The 19,140-nt window shown below is 48.8% G+C and overlaps 3 protein-coding genes and 1 long non-coding RNA gene across 6 annotated transcripts; 2 read left to right on the top strand and 2 right to left on the bottom strand.

Moving 5' to 3' along the window:
- Nucleotides 1-400: 400 nt before the first annotated feature.
- LOC124474611 lies at nt 401-3,038 on the bottom strand. Its single transcript, XR_006956846.1, has 4 exons — nt 2,721-3,038; nt 2,210-2,536; nt 1,876-2,018; nt 401-751 (listed from the first exon to the last, which is right to left on the bottom strand). It is a non-coding gene; the product is annotated as an uncharacterized LOC124474611 (long non-coding RNA).
- Nucleotides 3,039-3,363: 325 nt separating this feature from the next.
- Nucleotides 3,364-5,420, top strand: LOC124474705. The gene is made up of 5 exons (XM_047031089.1): nt 3,364-3,527; nt 3,721-4,049; nt 4,241-4,507; nt 4,604-4,756; nt 4,953-5,420. Exons 2-5 carry the CDS (start codon nt 3,755-3,757, stop codon nt 5,117-5,119), a joined length of 882 nt encoding a protein of 293 aa, XP_046887045.1. The 5' UTR covers nt 3,364-3,527; nt 3,721-3,754; the 3' UTR covers nt 5,120-5,420.
- Nucleotides 5,421-5,737: 317 nt separating this feature from the next.
- Nucleotides 5,738-16,440, top strand: gart (phosphoribosylglycinamide formyltransferase). Of its 2 annotated transcripts, none has more exons than XM_047031249.1 (22): nt 5,738-5,870; nt 7,057-7,206; nt 7,341-7,436; nt 7,594-7,768; nt 8,006-8,117; nt 10,075-10,143; nt 10,475-10,600; nt 10,698-10,785; nt 10,969-11,054; nt 11,148-11,316; nt 11,624-11,855; nt 11,990-12,132; nt 12,501-12,610; nt 12,971-13,169; nt 13,282-13,533; nt 13,695-13,847; nt 13,953-14,156; nt 14,379-14,537; nt 14,712-14,842; nt 14,971-15,112; nt 15,221-15,336; nt 15,711-16,440. In XM_047031249.1, exons 2-22 carry the CDS (start codon nt 7,062-7,064, stop codon nt 15,906-15,908), a joined length of 3,105 nt encoding a protein of 1,034 aa, XP_046887205.1. In that variant the 5' UTR covers nt 5,738-5,870; nt 7,057-7,061; the 3' UTR covers nt 15,909-16,440. The 2 variants fall into 2 exon arrangements, with proteins under 2 accessions (XP_046887205.1, XP_046887206.1); XM_047031250.1 differs by having other exon boundaries at nt 12,038-12,132; nt 15,711-16,439.
- Nucleotides 16,441-16,454: 14 nt separating this feature from the next.
- Nucleotides 16,455-18,086, bottom strand: n6amt1 (N-6 adenine-specific DNA methyltransferase 1). Of its 2 annotated transcripts, none has more exons than XM_047031251.1 (7): nt 18,011-18,080; nt 17,714-17,841; nt 17,541-17,627; nt 17,332-17,422; nt 17,170-17,253; nt 16,930-17,071; nt 16,455-16,834 (listed from the first exon to the last, which is right to left on the bottom strand). In XM_047031251.1, the coding sequence occupies exons 1-7, from the start codon at nt 18,044-18,046 to the stop codon at nt 16,731-16,733; spliced, it is 672 nt and encodes a 223-aa protein (XP_046887207.1). In that variant the 5' UTR covers nt 18,047-18,080; the 3' UTR covers nt 16,455-16,730. The 2 variants fall into 2 exon arrangements, 1 of the variants encoding a protein (XP_046887207.1); XR_006956862.1 differs by having other exon boundaries at nt 16,481-16,834; nt 17,541-17,604; nt 18,011-18,086.
- Between the last annotated feature and the right edge of the window lie 1,054 nt (nt 18,087-19,140).

The raw sequence follows: 19,140 nt of genomic DNA, 5'->3' as shown, positions 1-19,140 counted from the left end.
GGACCATATGGATATATATTTTTTTACAGCTTTAACAATGAAGATACGGCATCTTAGTGGTTTTGGGTGGAACGATACTGACCTCTGCAGGATGAATGGTTCCCCCCATAATAAGAAATTGCACTTTGCGAGGAAATCCCCTCAGGCTTTAACCTTCCTTGATTCTGGAAACATTTTTGTGCGGTGTGACATACCTTTGACTCACTCTTAAATAAAAAAACAGTTGCAATAGTATTACCCAACACCATTCTGAAACTACTGTGAATCTTCATCTATGACTGTTCCCAGATGTACACCAAACTGTATAGTGTAGACTTTCTAAATACTTGAGGACTTATCAAATAGAGTATCAGTAATTCAAGTACTGCTCATGGATATATGAGTAATTTATGAATCGTAATGATATAAAACGTAGGATTTATTATGTCTTTTAAATCACTTTGGGGATTACAGTAATAGTGTAAAGATTGAAATAAATCACAGTTTGGAAATACAATGTATATAAAAGAGAAATGAACATCACCATGCATATTGATATTGAATTATGACAGTTATGCTATAAAAGAGATGATTTCTCAGGGATTTCAGATCTTTCATGAAGATCAATACTTGATTCGGCGTGAGTTTGTGTGTGCGTGCAGGTGTGTGTGCAGATGTGTTTCAGGATCTAGTCGTGATGACCAGACCTGTTGTCTTGGTTCTGGTCGGTTGGTTGGAGTGGCACGAGCTGCATCCTTATCTGCTCCGAGATCTGAGACCGGTTCATTCAAATAAACAACAAGGAGCAGCACAACTCATAACAGGAGAGCAAACCTGATCAACAGCTATCATTGCCACTATCTCCTACTTGGGGAGATACTACAGTTAGTGTCCTGTCTACTCTCACAGAAGAAGGGTTGCATGAATCATACGAAGGATATGGAACTGACTTGATGTTTCTTGTGCTATCAACACACAATTATTTCTACATTAACATTAGATCTGATTCGATGATTCGATTGAACTCACTGGTGGACAGTACTGTACTGTAACAGAGATAAATGAACCCTATCATAAACTCCTCAAACAAGTTTGGAAATGTTATTTCGGTCGATTATTCCTCCCCTTTAATAATACCAATTGGTATTGTATTTTATATCTTTGGAAAGCCTGATTAGTCACCTTTACAACGAGGTACAACTTGTAAGGATTGGCATTCGTGGAATGAGCAACACAGCTAACCGTGTGTGTGGCGGCCCAAATTTTTTTGCCAAAATCCCCTGCAATATTCTTCTGTTGGTATTCACTCTCGTTTTGAGTTTCTTGGTGGATTGGATAATTGCACTCTCCCACAGTAATAAGGAAAAAACAACACATATTGGCAATTTTTCCACTTTACTCATTTGACACTGTCAGGGACCTCAGTAGCGTGTGGAAGACCAATACGCAGCCACAACAGCTTGGCACCTCCTCCTCATGCTGGTCACCAGCCTGGTCACAAACTGCTGTGGGATGGCATCCCATTCCTCAACCAGGATTTGTTGCAAGTCAGTCAACATGTTTGGGTTGGTCACTCTGGCACGTACAGCACGCCCAAGCTGATCCCACTTGAAGCTCAAAACGAGAGTGAATACCAACAGAAGAATGTTGCAGGGGATTTTGGCAAATCTTTTTGGGCTGCTACCCACACGGTTAGCCGTGTTGCTCATTCCACGAATGCACGATCCTTACAAGTTGTACCTCGTTGTAAAGATGACTAATCAGGCTTTCCAACAATATAAAATACAATACCAATTGGTATTAATAAAGGGGAGGAATAATCGACCGAAATTACGTTTCCAAACTTTGGAAGTTTGGGAGTTTATTAGGAGAATTGTTTGTCAAATATGCTTTTACCATTTGCTAGTGGTGACACCTCCTTCGTGTTAACAGTAATACCATCGCCAATCCTAGCAGAGTGGCCATGGCACCAACAACAGGTCCAATGATGGGCACTGCTTCAGGAGGAAGAGTCTTCTGATTACTGGTGACTGCTGAGGCTAGAAACCACATACAGTCCTGTGACTATTAATGTTCCCATCAAATCCTAATCAAACGTGGTAGCGTTTGGCAACAAAAACTGTTTTATGAATGTTGCGAAATGTTAAGAGTGTTGTTTAAAGGTTTCTCATCATTATATATTTGATTAGGGTGTTGTCAAGAGAGAGAGAAGCTTTTATTCAGAACTTACCAGGAGACAGAACCTTGAGAACAAATTCAGGGCTGATCAGGGAATCTGCATCAGTACTATCAGTACGTTTGTAAAATAATTTGTATGTTCCTTCATCTGATAGCAATATGTTAGTTATGACCAGGGAGCAATTTTGTTTATGCTTTTCCAGAAACATCTGAGTCCTGTCATTGTAATGGGTATCAGGAAATCTTTCGGATCCGAAGTTATAGACAACAGTTTCATTCCTCTGCCAGACAGAGATGTACGGTTGTTCACTTGGAGAGCAGGACACATTGAAGAGCACTGATTCACCAATGTGTGCAGTCAGAGTCCTGGTCAGACATTCTGTGGGTGTACATTAAAATCACATTAAATGAAATCAATGTTATCCGAGCACTAAAACCTAGTCTACAGGAATCTAGTCATGTCACCCCTGAAAGCGTTCAACGCCCCTGTGTGGACACACGGTTAAGATTAAACCTATTATATTTCTAGGATTTTAGCTTTCATGATCAAGTTAAGGACTTACCATCTGGAAACAGCGAGAGACACAACAGGCTTGTCCAAAAGACAGTGCTTTTGGAAAGCATGAGAGGTGCAAAGTCAAAATAACACATTCGTTAAAAGTGAATGGATTTTCTACACTAAAACATTAGGGTAATAATGTCGCCTGGTAAAAAAGAAAATCAATAAATCTATCGACTCCTCCTGAAACTAGTTGTAGGTGACCATCGCGCTGGAAGATTATAAATTGTCTTCAAATTGACGTAGGCCTAATCGAAAGCTTTCTCCTGCTCAACTGCAAAAATGAAAGTTACACGGCAGAAAGTAACATTAGTGTTGCTGAAACGTCACGCGGCTGGTCGTAAAACGTTCAGTTCACGTTGTCAGTTCTGATCAGACATTAATCAAAACATGTTTAATTAATCTGTGACATTGATCACTGTAATGGATATGTAAAATCATACTATTATCACATACAACATTTTCGAGTGTTTTTCTTATACCTTTCATCTGTCTTTCACTTTTAAAGAGAAGTGATGAAAAATTGCAATGCTTTTAGTCTTATCAAAGAAACTTGGTAGATAATTTTGCTGTAACTACCCCTTTAAATGCTGTGTACGTTGTGTTTCTATTGGCTGCAGGGCCAATTCCCCTAGTCCAATCGAATATGGTGTGCAATACAACCGGAATTATCGTCTGTTCGTTCACTGTGAGCTATAAATAAATGTATTTTCATATTTCCAACAGTGTTGCAACAGTGTTAACATGTAGAACATTGGACGAACTAAAGAAAGCAAATTAGCTAACACGTTAATGCTTGCAAGTATTCACGGTGAGTGTCAGTACGCCACGCTAATAACAAACGTGACTGTTTATCTCCCCGGCCCACCGCCCGTCTGAATTACTCTCATAGTAAATAGCCAGACCGACATGCAGCCTCACAGGTCTCACTGTAGCAAATATCTGTCATAACCCTTTTGATTACGAACTTAAAGTGTGCCTGTTTTGCCAACTGTCTGTCTCAGTACTTTACATGACTGGTTTCTGACCTGCCAATAAATGGAAGACGCGCTAGCTCGTAAAGAGTGTGGAGACGCTAGTGTGTCCCCGTCTCCGGGTAGACATGAGGAGGGCAACGAGGAGATGGGGGCCATGTTGTGGTCAGTCCAGGAGGCTGTTGAGAGGCAGACCCTGCAGATCGGTGCGTCTGCATGTGGAGCCACTGCTGTAATAGATGTGCTACAAGCCCTGGGCTGCACTGTGGCGCCTGAGACAGCTGATCGGTGTGTGAGGACGTGTCTGAGAAGGAACGAGGCCCCGTTGCCAGACTACCTGCACTCCAGGAGCCAAGCGGGTACGGCCTCTATCAACTTCTCTGAACACCCACACACACACACACACACACTACAAACTCACTCACACGCTCTGGATATTGAATTGACACGGGAGGAGGTGTGTGTGTGTGTGCCTGTTTGTTAGTGCATTCAAATTGGACTTTAGCGTAGGCCGTATATGCATCCATGTTTTTCTTTACATCTGTCCCAGGGGCGACGCATTCCCAGCTGATCGAGGGGGCGGAGCAAGCCAGCGGAGGCCGTGTCATGGGTAGGTTCTACCACCTCCACCCTCGCCGGAGGGTGAGGCTTGTGCCCTGGCTGGCACAGTGGATCCGCAGGGGAGCTGTCCCTGTGGCCACCATGAACATGCAGAAGGCCGTGCCTGAAGGGGAAGAGATCCCAGACGCCTGGCATCACCAGCTCATATTTGGGGTTGGACCCAATGCTGTCTACATGACCAATCCATTAGATGTGGGTGAGTCCACGTTCGTACGCGTCCTCGCTCGGTCGTTACTCACCGCCCTTTCCCGATACAGTTTGTCTTGAAGCCCGCTTCCGTGTTCTCTGTTAGTGAGTGAGAGGGAGGTGCATCAGCGACTCTGCAGTGAATCGGTGTTGCTGATTCGTCGGGAGGACGTCATGCAGAGACTGACAGCTGACACCCTCCTGTCCAGCATATCAGAGGGCCAGTGTGACCCACGCTGGAGAACGATGGACGTGGAGGGTGAGATTTTTTGCAGCGGCAGGTGCCTCTATTGGTACAGATTGTTCCGTGTAGCCTTGGGCCTTTTTGTGTATGTTTGTTTGTGTGTGTGTGTGTGTGTGACAACGAGATATACTGTAATGTAACCAACAGACAGTCACCGTGTCTTTTGCGTGTACAAGTGCATTGTCACGTGCCACATTTCCTTCCACCGTAGGCCAGGTGAAGCAGATGACCTGTGAGGAAGACCCCTGTGACACTCAGCCCAGGATGACCCACGTCAGCATCCCTGCGGCGTACAGCTCGGGGGTCACCTTGTTCGCCCTCCGAAGTTCTACCCTGGGCCAGGAGCTTCTCCACACCCCCGATCTCCCTTTGTTGTGACTGGAAAGCCATTTCACCTAAGCCACTTGAAGATTGGACGCAGCTGTTTTAGTGTGTGGTCTGTTTTAAAGCGTTTGTCTTCAAGCAGACCACGTTTCCAATCATCCTTGTGGTGCAGTCTGCGCTACTGTGGCTTTAGACTGCTGTCATGTTAGCTAAATGATGATGGCATCATTGCAATGATGATCAACTAGCTGTAATACTGTAGGTACTGTATACACTGTATCCAGAGTACGATTATAAGTTCTCAAGATGACAGTGGTCTGTTGTAGAAACACCTTTTTATGTGGTTTTTAATGAAAGAACATTGTTTTATGGATTTAAATAAAATACCACATGTGCTTTCATAAACCTTTTAATGAGTATTTCAATGAAAAGTCCAGTAAAACACCAACAATAAATTTGTCTTGGCTACATTTTCATTACAATTTCATAAATCTAACGGGTAATGTTATCTAACATCTCATTAAGTATTTGCATTAGTTATGCGTCATTGGGTATGGCATGCATGGGTTCTTAATTTGGCAAACTAGGCAGATGAGATATGTGGCGCAAAGTATTCGGGCAGCCCGACAAAACAAATCGAGGTGCCCTAATTCAGATGAGTTCCACGTGGTTTTGAGAGTTGAGACCAGGGATCTTGTGAAGATACATACTACAGTCTCCCCCAGCTGTGGATGAAGTACATATCTGTCCAAGGCCTGACAACACTCAACTTTGTTACTTCATTTTGTTACATTAACAGCCACAGGTAAGTTTGGAATACTTGTATGAAGTTTTGTTTTTAAGCAACGGCATTTCCCCAAGAAAATCAGTTCAGAAGGTTGTAGCTATCGAGCGTGCATCAAGTTGGCTAGCCTCAAGTGAACTTCGATTCATGTTGTGTGCATGAGAATGATAACTATTTCTCCATAAGTATCATTTTTAACATGGGTTATTCATTCCTGCATCTTAATTAAAGTTGCATCAATAGTTTCTTTGTATAGTTGGCTCCGTGAACATTTCCCCAAATTCGACTGAGCCATCTGACTACTGACAGCTCACAGCAACATTTGACTAATTAATTTAGCCAGTTAGCTATGTAGCTTCATAATAAATCATCACTGCCCAAGAAACCGCGGCTTTTAGTTTATACAAAATCTAGCGTGACTGTTAAGGTTGAATCCGAATTGGGTTTCCTTATCCCGTCACATGTCTAGTGAGTGATTCTAATCATAGCAAAAGGTTCTGGTAATTAGAAACCACGCGTATCGTTCTTCAGATGCATTCCTCCGCATTATCGATGTGCGTTTGTCTATTCTTTTGTATTGATGAGGCCAGCGCGATTCTGCTAAAGCAGCTTGACTTTTTAGTCATTAATCATAGATAACCACTAATCCAGTTTTTGGTTTCCACCTATCTTCTTTTTGGTGTTCAAGGGGAAAAGCCGATAAAGTCAGTCTTTCTACATCTGGTCAAATCAATCAGACATTCTCCCAGACACATTCTCTCCTTGTCTCCCATACATGTTAATACATGGCACTGGTACCTCACAATTGTTTTATGCTAATGAAATACCTTTGACTAAGACCACTATATTGGCCTTGCAACAATGACAACTAATTGGCGACCATGTTTTTTGTATGGGTGGATAGGTTCCTAATGTGACATTTATATGACCAGATAGGCCTAATTTAAGTGCAGGCTGGGCTCAGTGGCTCTGGTAAAGGTCACCAATTCTTCACAACTAAGCAGACTCCCCGCACCACTGTGGAAACTGTGTAGGTCACATTTTCCATGCAATTAAATTGCTTCCTTACGAATAATAAATTCAAGTAATTTAAAAGCAATTTCATCCCGTCTCTATTACTTTTGGGCCTGGAGGGCCTTGTCCGTGTGCGATGTGTTGTCGGGCTAGAGTGCGTCCTTATTGGTGCCTCCTCCTGACCCTCACACAGTTGCCATGGCGGAGCGGGTGCTGGTGATAGGCAGTGGTGGGCGGGAGCATGCCCTGGCGTGGAAACTGGCTCAGTCCCCACACATCCAGCAGGTGCTGGTGGCTCCGGGGAACGCAGGCACCGCCAGCAGTGGGAAGATCTCCAACTCGGGTGAGTGAGCACCCTCATACGGAGCCTCCGATTGACATAAACACAGAACTGTTGCGTGACTCAATAGTCTCTCTTTCTCTCCCCCTTTCTTTCCCCCCCCCCTCTCTCTCTGTTTGACTTCCTCTCGACTCCAGAGGTGTCTGTGAGTAACCACTCCATTCTGGCCCAGTTCTGTAAGGATCATAATGTTGGCTTGGTAGTGGTCGGACCCGAGGTGCCCTTGGCTGCAGGTTGGTGCTTGTTTTTCTCCATTTTTCCATTATTCCATTATTTCCATTATTCAGTGGTCTTATTGAAGTTGGAAAAAACAGTGGCTGAACCAACAGCAATTTGAATTATGATAAACCTATCTGCTTGTATCCCTCCCTCCCTCCTTCCCTCCCTCAGGTGTAGTGGATGACCTGGTGGCTGCGGGGGTTCCTTGTTTCGGCCCCTCTGCGCGGGCTGCCCAGCTAGAGGCCAGTAAGAGTTTCTCCAAGGCCTTCATGGACCGCCACAACATCCCCACAGCCCGCTGGAGCTCCTTCACAGACGCCCAGGAGGCATGCAGCTACATCTGCCAGTCAGTACCACAGTGGGGGGCGGGGGCTTCCATGTGAAAAGCTTTGGGGGTAGGGGACTTGTGGTGGTTGTGGAAACATTTTTTTTTGTGTTTTGTTTTGCAGTTCAAAGGTTTTGAGAATGCTTCTGCCCATTTTCCCTCTCTGAAAAATGATTTCAATAATGATTATAAATTTAAACTCTGTATTCAAACTGCTGCCAACCATGCCCTTTGACCCCCACCTGTCCTGTGCCCCAGGGCCACCTTCCCAGCTCTGGTTGTGAAGGCCAGTGGCCTGGCTGCAGGGAAGGGGGTCATCGTGGCCCGGGACCAGGACGAGGCCTGCCAAGCCGTGCTGGAAATCATGAAGGTACGGACCCCTCTCTCTCCATCTCTCGCTCTCACTCACTCTCTCTCTCTCTCCATCTCTCGCTCTCACTCTCTCTCTCTCTCTCTCCATCTCTCTTTTCGACTGGAACTGTAACACTCATGGTCTCCCCTTACTGTTTTCATTTCGAGGAGATGGAAGCAGGGTTCGTACGGTCATGGAAAACCTGGAAAAGTCATGGAATTTTAAAATGGTTATTTCCAGGCCTGGAAAAGTGCTTGAAAAAAATTAAATCCCAAAAGTTTTGGAAAAGTCTTGGAAAGTTGTTATAATCATATTTTCATGTTGTTCATTTACGCTGAGTTTTAAATAATTCACATGCGTTTAAAAGAAATACGTTCAAAATATAAGCAGGCATACGCTCTCATACTAACTAAAAAGTTAGATGGCCATAGCAACAGTAACTCAGAGAAGCGCGAGGGATAATTCAAAATGCCAGGAAAGTGTAGCTTTAACGATGCTTGGCTACAAATGGAAAGATACATTAAACAGACAGACCCGGGACGAGCAAAATGTCGGTTGTGTGGTGGAAAATCATTCGACATTTCAAACATGGGAGAGGCGGCTTTAACTAGCCATTCCAAAGGTAGCAAACATCAGAGCGCCCGGTGATGGGTGCTGCTAGCAAAGCTACAGCAGCCCGGTGATGGGTGCTGCTAGCAAAGCTACAGCAGCCTGGTGATGGGTGCTGCTAGCAAAGCTACAGCAGCCTGGTGATGGGTGCTGCTAGCAAAGCTACAGCAGCCCGGTGATGGGTGCTGCTAGCAAAGCTACAGCAGCCTGGTGATGGGTGCTGCTAGCAAAGCTACAGCAGCCTGGTGATGGGTGCTGCTAGCAAAGCTACAGCAGCCTGGTGATGGGTGCTGCTAGCAAAGCTACAGCAGCCCGGTGATGGGTGCTGCTAGCAAAGCTACAGCAGCCTGGTGATGGGTGCTGCTAGCAAAGCTACAGCAGCCTGGTGATGGGTGCTGCTAGCAAAGCTACAGCAGCACCCATCACCGGCTTTCTCACCACAGCGAGGTCCACTGCTACGCCTAGCAGCAGTCCTAACTGCGGAGGTAATGTGGGCTGAAGGGGTTTATTTTCCCGAATATGACCGGCGTTCTATACATTATGCCGCTTATTACACGGCTACTTGCCAAAAAAATAACTTAACACAGTGTCTTTTTACAATTTATTTGTTACCGTTCGTAGTGTTGATCAGCAGAAAAATAGTTCGACGTTGAACTTCATAGACTTTGAACATTCTTTAGGCTTCAAATCAGCTGACGTCGCTAAGCAACGGAGTACGCTGGGGTTAAAAAGTTACCGGACTGCTTGCGGAGTGCTACGAAAGATGTGAATCCGAGGCAAAAAGGACACTTCCCTTGACAGCGGTCAAATATGCATAGCAAAGTTCAAATGTAAAAAAATTGTTCACCGCAGAACGTTGGGAAGCCCCATTTAAGTGAATGGAGCATTCTACAGTATTAGGAACAGCCGTGTAATACAACTTTTTAACGTATAACCCAAGATTTCACAAAAAGTTTGGTCATGGAAATTTGGTTTAAAGTCATTGAAAAGGCATGGAAAAGTCATGGAAATCCATTGGTCAAAATGTGTATGAACCCTGTGGAAGATAGGATCTCTCACTGGCGCAAAGTCACTTTTCCCCCCTCGTTTGTCATTTTGGAAGAGGGTCTGAAATGGGCCCGTGTCTTCCTCTGTGCCCCTAAACTGTTCCGAAGACTCCAGTTTGTCTCCTCCAAAGCGGTGTGTCACCCGAATGACATCTGACTGCTTGTCACACATCGCCTTCATAACGAACACGTTCAGCTCGGGGAAAGTCGCTCCGTGGGGAATTTGGGAGAGAGAGAACTTGTCAGCTCCCCGACTCAACAAATCAATCTCCAGCTCGAAGATAGTGTTTGTGTGTGTGCGTGTGTGTTCTCTTTGGCAGGATAAAGCGTTTGGCGCGGCTGGGGAAACTGTGGTGGTGGAGGAGCTTCTGGAGGGGGAGGAAGTGTCTGTGAGTCATTCTACATTCTCTCAACCATTCACTCTCTTTCTCTCGCTCTCTCTCTCTCTCTCTAGCGCTCTCTAATCCCCCTCATTCTTCCCTCTCACCTCCCCTTTCCTGTCAAGTGCACTCGCAGGAAGGAAATATTCCTTCGTTCTACAAATTACATCTCTTTACCTCTCATCGGCGGCTAGCGAGGGCCATTAGAACGAACCCTTTCAGCTCCAAACGTGGGGACGTTCCGAGGATCAAAACAAACCGCACACGTACTTTTAGTATTGGCCGTTCCAACACGCCGTGTCACGGAGGGCTTATCTGTTGATGTGGTCGGCTCCTGCAGTGCCTGTGCTTCAGCGACGGGACCACCGTGTCGCCCATGCCCCCGGCCCAGGACCACAAGCGACTGCAGGACGGAGACCAGGGGCCAAACACAGGGGGCATGGGGGCCTACTGCCCCACCCCTCAGGTACACACGCACACACACCATTCTGTATTCCTCCTGCACAGATCTCTTCCCCCAGTGACAGGGTGTGTCTGGGTCCGTCTGGTCCTTCCTCATCCAGGTGTCTAAGGAGATGCTGCAGGAGATCAGGGAGGCTGTCCTGCAGAGGACTGTGGACGGGATGAAGGAGGAGGGCGCACCCTATGTGGGTAAGTGAGGGCCAACAGACCCCCCCCCCCCCCCCACACACACACACACACACGGGGTGATACAGCTGCTCCTTCCTCTCTCTTGTCTCTGTACTTCATGGATGCCTTGTCTGGTGCTCTCTCTCTCTCTCGCTGTCTCTCGCTCGCTCTCTCTCTCTCTCTCGCTCTCTCTTTCTCTCTCAGGTGTGCTGTACGCAGGCCTGATGCTGACCAAGCAGGGCCCAAAGGTTCTGGAGTACAACTGTCGCTTTGGAGACCCCGAATGTCAGGTCCGTGAACTCTCTGTGTGTGTGTGTGTGTGTGTGTGTGCGCGCGTGTGTGTTCTTCTACCCGGTGGTCCTAAGTCTCCCTTGTCGTGGCAGGTCCTGATGCCCCTGCTGAAGAGCGACCTGTACGAGGTGCTCCAGAGCACCCTGCAGGGCCGTCTGGCCTCCAGCGCCCCCCTCTGGCAGGAGGACAGTTCGGCGGTCGCCGTGGTCATGGCCAGCGCTGGATACCCGGGCTCCTACAAGACCGGCGTTGAGGTCACTGGTATGGGCCGACCAACCTCCGTCACTAACCCTCACCCAGGCTGCTAGCGAGCTGCTAGCCGATAAGGGTATCCTTCTCAGCCGCAAAGAAGTCCGGTCCCCATCCTGCAATGCTGCGCAGGGTGGACACCGTGTCATGGGTTTGAGTCCCACGCGCCCCTGCCCATTTTAAATGCGCTGTTTGTACGTCAATTTGGATAAAAGCCTGTGCTCTGAGTAAATATATTAGTACAGTTGCCAAGATGGATGCCTGTCATCCTCCCATCCGGCTGTGTGTGTGTGTGTGTGTGTGTGTGTGTGCGTCCCAGGCCTGTCTCAGCTGGAGGAGCTGGGGGTGCAGCTGTTCCACGCCGGCACCGCCCTCCGGCACGGCCTCCTGGTTTCCAGCGGGGGCCGCGTCCTGACGGTCACTGCCGTGAGGTCGTCCCTGGAGACGGCGCTGCACGCGGCCAATCAGGGCGCGGCTGCCGTGGGGTTCGCCGGCGCCGTTTATCGCCGTGACATCGGCCACAGAGCCATCGGCCACCTGGCCCGACACGGGTGGGTGTGAACGCAGGCTGAACACAAGAGAAGGACATGGAAACACTTGTGAATGCATAGGGAGTATTCTTTTATGTTGAGTGCTTCTATTCCAAGGTAATCCAAGATAACTGGTCTGCTCATATCAACACTAGAGCGCTGATTGGCAGCTGTCGACCTTTGACCTGTGCTGTCTCCACCAGAGGACTGACCTATAAGGACAGCGGAGTGGACATTGCCGCGGGCAACAGGCTAGTGGACCTAATCAAGCCCATGGCCAAGGCCACCTCTCGCTCAGGTAACTTCCTGTGTGGGAAGACCTCTTTGTCTATTTAGCTGAATCATTCCTCTCTAGTGGACAGTCAGCGAAATCTCTCTTTTGGGGAGAGCAAAATTGGGTTATTAGTCTTGTCCACTTATCTTGGTTTCAAGGTAATTGGGTTACTGGCTGGAGATTTATTGTAGAGGCAGACATTTTCAAGTGTCCATAGAAACTACCGGAGACTAGGAATAGAGGAAGTCTTGATTCGATTTCTGTAGACACACCAAAACATTGACGCATCGTGCGAATATGTACCCCTCCAGTATTTACAGTCTGTGGGCTGAAATGAATATCATTGAATTCCCGGGTGCTCAGACGTTGCGGTTTCTCCTCCTGTCCACCAGGGTGCAACGCTGAGCTGGGGGGCTTTGCGGGGCTGTTTGACCTGAAGGCGGCAGGCTTCTCTGACCCCATCCTGGTGTCCGGGACGGACGGCGTGGGGACCAAGCTCAAGGTGAGGAGAACATACCTGGACCTGCCATGACTGCAGTCTCCATCCAGAGACACGTCCTAACATCTGGACGTGGGAGAGATGGACAGATGAAAGGATGGATAGATACATAGATGGATAGATTAGGACATATGCATACATGGAAGGACAGATACTGCACAAAGGTGGATAGGTACATGGATGGGTAAGTGAAAGGAGGAAGTCACTCTCTCTCTCTCTCTCTCTCTCTCTCTCTCTCTCTCTCTCTCTCTCTCTCTCTCTCTGTCTCTCTCTCTGTCTCTCTCTGTCTCTCTCTGTCTCTCTCTGTCTCTCTCTCTCTGTCTCTCTCTGTCTCTCTCTGTCTCTCTCTGTCTCTCTCCGTAGATCGCCCAGGCGTGCGGGCAGCACGGCACCCTGGGCCAGGACCTGGTGGCCATGTGCGTGAACGACGTGCTGGCCCAGGGGGCCGAGCCGCTCTTCTTCCTGGACTACTTCTCCTGCGGGCGCCTGGACGTGGCCGTGGCCTCCTCCGTGATCCAAGGCATCGCCAGGGGCTGCGAGATGGCGGGCTGTGCCCTGCTGGGTGAGCCGCGCCCGCGGACGGGGAGAGACTGCTCCTGACACATGGGTTGATGACTGGCTGTGCCAACATCTGACTGAACTGATCGTGTGTGTCTGTGTGTGTGTGTGTCCAGGCGGAGAGACGGCAGAGATGCCGGGCGCGTACGGCCCGGGGGAGTACGACCTGGCGGGGTTCTGCGTGGGCGCCGTGGAGCGGGCCGCCCTGCTGCCCCGGCTGGGGGACGTCTGCGAGGGGGACCTGCTGGTGGGGGTGGCCTCCTCCGGGGTGCACAGCAACGGCTTCAGCCTGGTCCGCAAGGTCCTGGAGCGGGCCGGCCTGGACCACCGCTCCCCGGCTCCCTTTGGGAAGGCCGGAGAGACCATGGGTGAGGAACCAGGGCGATTTCATGACCTCCTGCCTGGTTGTAGTTGAAGGGAAGATCAATGGTTTTTGTTATGATTCGTCTACCGAGGTTGCTGTAGTTCCCAACCGTTGATCCCAAACCGATCCCTCTCCTCCGATTGGTCGTCCTGTGTTGATTGACAGGCGACGTGCTCCTCACGCCCACTAAGATCTACAGCCGGCTGCTCCTGCCAATCCTGCGCAGCGGGGTCGTCAAGGCCTACGCCCACATCACCGGGGGCGGGCTGCTGGAGAACATCCCCCGGGTCCTGCCTCAGGGGCTGGCCGTCGACCTCGGTGAGGAACACACACTCGTGTGTGGGTTGAGATGGTTCTCCTTCACCACAACAGAACTGTCATCCACAATTGATATATTTACTGTGTGTGTGTTTTTGTGTTCAGATGCGTCTCGCTGGAACATCCCCCCCGTGTTCTCCTGGCTCCACAAGGAGGGGGGTCTGAGCCAGGAGGAGATGGGCCGCACCTTCAACTGTGGCCTGGGTGCCGTGCTGGTGGTGTCCCCGCCGGACGCCCAGAGGGTCCTGCGCCAGCTGCAGGCCCAGGAGGAGGCCTGGATCGTGGGCTCGCTCTCCCACAAGCAGCCCGGTGAGACCCGGAACACGGCGGGCTCGCACGCACCGGACCTTCAACACTTTCAGCAACATTCAGCCATTACAAGAGCACAGCCACTGTGGGAAGACTAGTTTGAAATCGTCTAAGGTTCGGGGGGTTGTGTTCGCTTCGAATAGCCGCTCGTGCCCTCCGCCTGGTGTGGGTGGAGCTGCATGTGAACTGGGGTCGGGGTGTTTCTTGTGTCCCCGTGTGAAGGAGCGGAGACGGTGGTGGTTCGAAACCTGGCGCCCAGCCTGCGCGTGCCCAGAGCCCAGCCCTGCGGAGACCTGGGGGGGCGGCAGGACGGGGCGGCCCACGGCGACAGCGGCGCCCCCCGCAGGAGGACCAGAGTAGGGGTCCTCATCTCCGGCACAGGTCTGTGGACGCGTGTGTGTGCGTGTGTGTTTCTCCCCATTTCGATTCAACCTCGATTCCGTCGGCTGGCGTTTTGACGTGTCTGCGTGTAGCCGTGTCCCAGCCAGTGCAGTGACGGCTTGGGCCAGCGAGCGTTCTCACCCCTCGTCCTCGTGTGTCCGCCCGGCTCCCCAGGCACCAACCTGCAGGCCCTGATGGAGCTGGCCAAGCGTCCCTCCAGCTCGGCTGAGATCGTGGTGGTCATCTCCAACAGACCCGGGGTCCTGGGTCTGAAGAGGGCCTCTCTGGCCGCCATCCAAACCCGGGTAGGTGCTCTCTCTCCTCCTGGACGCTGCCCGGGCTTCACCCCTCCAGGGCCAGACGCCTCGGTGACTCCTCCCCGGTCTGGCTTGGGGGGAGGGCTGAAACGTTCTGGTTTGTGCCGCGGGGTCAGGTGGTGGATCATAAGCTGTACGGCAGCCGGGCGGAGTTTGACGGCACCATCGACCGGGTGCTGGAGGAGTTTGGGGTGGAGGTGGTGTGTCTGGCCGGCTTCATGAGGATCCTCACGGGAACCTTCGTCAAGAAATGGAACGGTGGGACGGTGTTTTGATGCGGGCCTTCCTCACCACATTTCTCCCACATAAGCTCCAGATATGTTTATAGTTGTGTGTGTGTTTGTTTTGTGTCTCTTTTTCATGCAGGTAAACTGCTGAACATCCACCCCTCCCTGCTGCCCTCCTTCAAGGGGGTCAATGCTCAGAAGCAGGCATTGCAGGCCGGGGCGCGGGTCACCGGCTGCACCGTCCACTTTGTGGCTGTAAGTACAGACCCCATCACGACATGTAAACATCCACTTGATGTATCAAGCCTTACTCATTTAGTGGGGATGGGCAACAATGTTAGTCTACTTTGCCAATCCAGGGCTTGGAGCCCAAGATGCAAAACTGCGTTATTCGATTTGACAGGACAACCAAAACAAATGTTGCCCAAAGCCCCACTTTTAAGTGTTAATCCTTTCTGTTGTCTTGTCTTTTAATAACTTATGGGTCATCATTTAGTTGTGTCCTATTGGCACCGACCATTTGTTACAGAATACCAATTTTTCACCCAACATGGCCCTCGGACCAAGTCCTCGAAATACTCTCAGTTCTTATTCTTGGGGGTTTTCCCGTGTGTGTGTTGTGTGTGTAGGAGGAGGTCGACGCTGGGGCCATCATCGTGCAGGAGGCGGTGCCCGTCCTGGTGAGTGACACCGAGGAGAGCCTATCAGACCGCATCCGGGAGGCGGAGCACCGGGCCTTCCCTGCAGCCCTGGAGCTGGTGGCTGGAGGGGCGGTGAGGCTGGGGGAGGACGGCTGCATCGCCTGGAGCGCGGCCCCCCTGGGCTAAACCAGAACACCTCCTCCCCAGCCTACAGACCACTAGCCTGAATACTAGCTGAGCCATTAGAACCGGTGGTTCTGCTCCGACCAGTTCCAAGATGAATCTGCACAGCATGCGAATGGCTTTAGAATGTGACGGAATGTTTTGCTTGTATGTAGTTGTGCCAAGGCTGCCTCAAAAGGATGACCACACCAATTTAACGATGCTGTACCTGTCAGTGTTTACAAGGTGGCGTCGACAGCTTCGCAAATCCAAAGCTGTTCGTCAGCCTACCTGGGACCAAACATGTTTATTTTCTTCAAGCTGTTTTCCCTTATATATACAAATCCCATTTGGACCATTGTTATAAAATGTCAGTCATACAAAGTGTTGTACAAATCGATAAATTCCAGCTGCAGCTGCAATTTTGCTATGCTCGTAAGAATAACATTGTAGTCGTAATGGTTTGTTATCATGGATTGGGTCTCAGCCTGTTTACACTGGAACACTAAATAGCTATGTGGAAATGTGATGTTTGTGTCCTTGCATTAAAACTTGCACTGTTGAACTTAAAATAGTCAATTTTTGTTTTATAAAAAAAGATGTCATTCTCACAAGGGCATTACTCAACAACAAAAACAATGTGGAAAATAGATTAAGCATACAGTAAATCTGTTTGAACATGTTTTTTGTTTTTTTTCCCAAGGCAGTGCAAGATAACGTTGGGAGTCAGGGACACATTGACAGACTTCTAAATTCTGCACACATCATTCACTGGTCCAGCCCACCACACTGTTAATCTGTTGTAGCTGGGTTTGAAGGCGTGGGGTGTGGAGCCCATGACCATGGTCACGTATGGAAGCGTAGCACAGAGAGGCTTTCTCTCCCAGCTCTTCTAGACAGACAGGACGCCCCCTGCAGGCCAGCCTCTGCCAACACACTGATGATTTCCTCTAGGGGCAGAGAGGGCAGTTGTGACTACAATCCCTCAACAGGAACCACCAGACAATGGAATGACGCTGTATGAATACTTTCAAGTGAAACGTACCTGGGTCGTTCTCTACCACAGTGACGAGGTAAAATAGACCCTTTTGAGATAGAAGCTGAGGAACGAGGGGGAAAACCCTGTCCATAACCTCCCTGCCCCGGTACCCACCAGCCCAGGCAGCCTCGATGCCCCGGCTACCAACCTGCAACATGCATGGCATTGTCAAACAGATTTTCTATGAAAGCACTCTGTGTCAAATCTCCTGGACAACAGCACTGTGTGACTGGGTAGGTGGCCTACCTCCTCAGGGGGTGTAACTACATAGGGAGGGTTGAACAATAGAATGTCAACTTTTCCACTCAGCCTTGGCAAGAGAGTGTCCACCTGGAAGAGATGCACTTGATGTCAAGGTGTGAGTTAGTACTGGGTGAATGTGAGAGAGGGAGAGAGAGATAGTCTTACCAAGTCAGTGATTACAGGCTGTAGACAGACTTTGTTACAGAGGGAGGTTTCCATGGTGCACTGGGCTGCTGCAGGGTTCACATCAGTACAACTGTCCACAGGACACACATTGGTCATTTCCACACTCGTGCCAAACCCATAATAAAGATTCGTTGCTTGACAAAGTCCAAGCTACTCGTTACCTCTAGACATGCGCACACATAACTCACATGTATAGAGACTCAGGTCCGACTACCGATGCTAGGAAGGCAGACACCACCCCAGAGCCGCTGCCTATCTCCAGACAAACAGTGGGGCTTTGAGACATACGGTTAAAATTAATTAGTTTTTGATGTGATTTTGTTCACGAATTAGACATTCTGCATTTAAGGGTGGGTTTCACCTCATCTGTTTCAGCTTCTCTGCGTCTTGCTCCAAAGCATCAATGAGCAGAAATGAGTCCTCTGCTGGCTCGTAGACATCAATGAAGGGACCTCGTCCCGCATGAGAATATAGGGGTGTCGGATACATCTGGAATTAACGGAACCCCATGCACATAAGGGCTGTAACATCTAGACACGTTATGTACTAATCTTGTAGCCTTAAGAAGATGTGCAAACATTAATACTTCTAGTTATTCCACTATCTGTAACGAAAATGCAAAAACTTGACGTGAGGTTCATATACATAAGACAAATACCTGCAGCAGACTGGCAGGTCTGTTGACAAAATCCATACACGCACATGGGGATGTGTAAATTGCACTTCCGCGTCACGTTGCTGCGAGATGTTTTGTGGGATTTGTAGTTCAAGTTCTAAAAAGAAATATGATCGGTTCAGTCCAGACCCTGTCAAGTACCCAGGAACTCAACATTGGTCTCACACCTGCAAAATGTACTAGACCTAGTTCTACCCTAAATTACAGTTTATTTTCTTTAAACATCTAAATCATATCTAATTGACAATGATCTAATCCTGCAGCGGGAGCAGTTGTATACACAACATTGAAACAGTTACAGTAGGAGGACAAAGTAAAATGACAGTCAGTACCGTTAGACACCGAACCAGTCGCAGTGTCCCTGTCCCCTCAATCTGTGTCCCTGTCCTCTCAATCTGCACTGCGACTCGGTGGTCTCTGTCATAACCCAGAATTTGCGGTTTTACATTTTAACAATGTCTGAATTATAGACAAGACAGGGACCCATAAAAGCATGGCAGTAAAACCATTTATTTTGCACGCACCGAGAGATAAGGCAAACAAAACTTGTTTTTTATTTTGAGACTCCCGGGTCCCCAAAACAGTTTAGGATTTATGGGACCACACACCCCTACATCCGAATCTGTGGAGAAGGCTTTTCTTTGGCCCAGTTTAAAAGCAGCAGACATTCTGCCCAGGCGTAGACCAGTAGACAGTGTTGTGATGCTTACGTCTCCATAGCGCCTTACTGTGACACCCAATTAAACCTCAATCGTAAAATGTATCTCGTGTCATGTTTCATTGGTTTGTTTGCTGCCCGTTTGGTTGACTATTTTGCTTCCTAACAAGGCTTGGGCATCACTCATAAACTGGCATACCTCAAATACAGACAACACTAATTTGTCTTAAACTTTAATTGCAGCTTTTAATGCTTTTTCTTGGGACTTCATCAATGTGTAAATATTGATGATGCTGTTATTGGGCGAAGGTCTCAGCCTATCAGCTGCCACTTGGGGGCAGCGTTCATCTGTCGGAAACCCATCTACTGTGAGCTACCTTTCACAGTACCTTGCCCTTTCTTTAGTCTCGGTGTATTATGTACTGTATATATGTGATTTGAATGTCAAAACTGT

This window comes from Hypomesus transpacificus, chromosome 12 (genome assembly GCF_021917145.1).
Source record: "Hypomesus transpacificus isolate Combined female chromosome 12, fHypTra1, whole genome shotgun sequence".
NCBI lineage: Eukaryota > Metazoa > Chordata > Actinopteri > Osmeriformes > Osmeridae > Hypomesus > Hypomesus transpacificus.
This window is presented reverse-complemented; position numbering and strand designations above follow the sequence as displayed.

Coding starts and splice junctions, on each gene's coding strand:
- LOC124474705 (XM_047031089.1), top strand. CDS start 3,755: ATGGAAGACGCGCTAGCTCGTAAAGAGTGTGGAGACGCTAGTGTGTCC. Junction 4,050..4,240: donor GCACTCCAGGAGCCAAGCGG/GTACGGCCTCTA, acceptor CATCTGTCCCAG/GGGCGACGCATTCCCAGCTG. Junction 4,508..4,603: donor GACCAATCCATTAGATGTGG/GTGAGTCCACGT, acceptor GTTCTCTGTTAG/TGAGTGAGAGGGAGGTGCAT.
- gart (XM_047031249.1), top strand. CDS start 7,062: ATGGCGGAGCGGGTGCTGGTGATAGGCAGTGGTGGGCGGGAGCATGCC. Junction 7,207..7,340: donor TGGGAAGATCTCCAACTCGG/GTGAGTGAGCAC, acceptor TCTCGACTCCAG/AGGTGTCTGTGAGTAACCAC. Junction 7,769..8,005: donor GCATGCAGCTACATCTGCCA/GTCAGTACCACA, acceptor CCTGTGCCCCAG/GGCCACCTTCCCAGCTCTGG.
- n6amt1 (XM_047031251.1), bottom strand. CDS start 18,046: ATGGATTTTGTCAACAGACCTGCCAGTCTGCTGCAG. Junction 17,254..17,331: donor AGCCTGTAATCACTGACTTG/GTAAGACTATCT, acceptor CATCTCTTCCAG/GTGGACACTCTCTTGCCAAG. Junction 17,072..17,169: donor TAGTTACACCCCCTGAGGAG/GTAGGCCACCTA, acceptor TGCATGTTGCAG/GTTGGTAGCCGGGGCATCGA.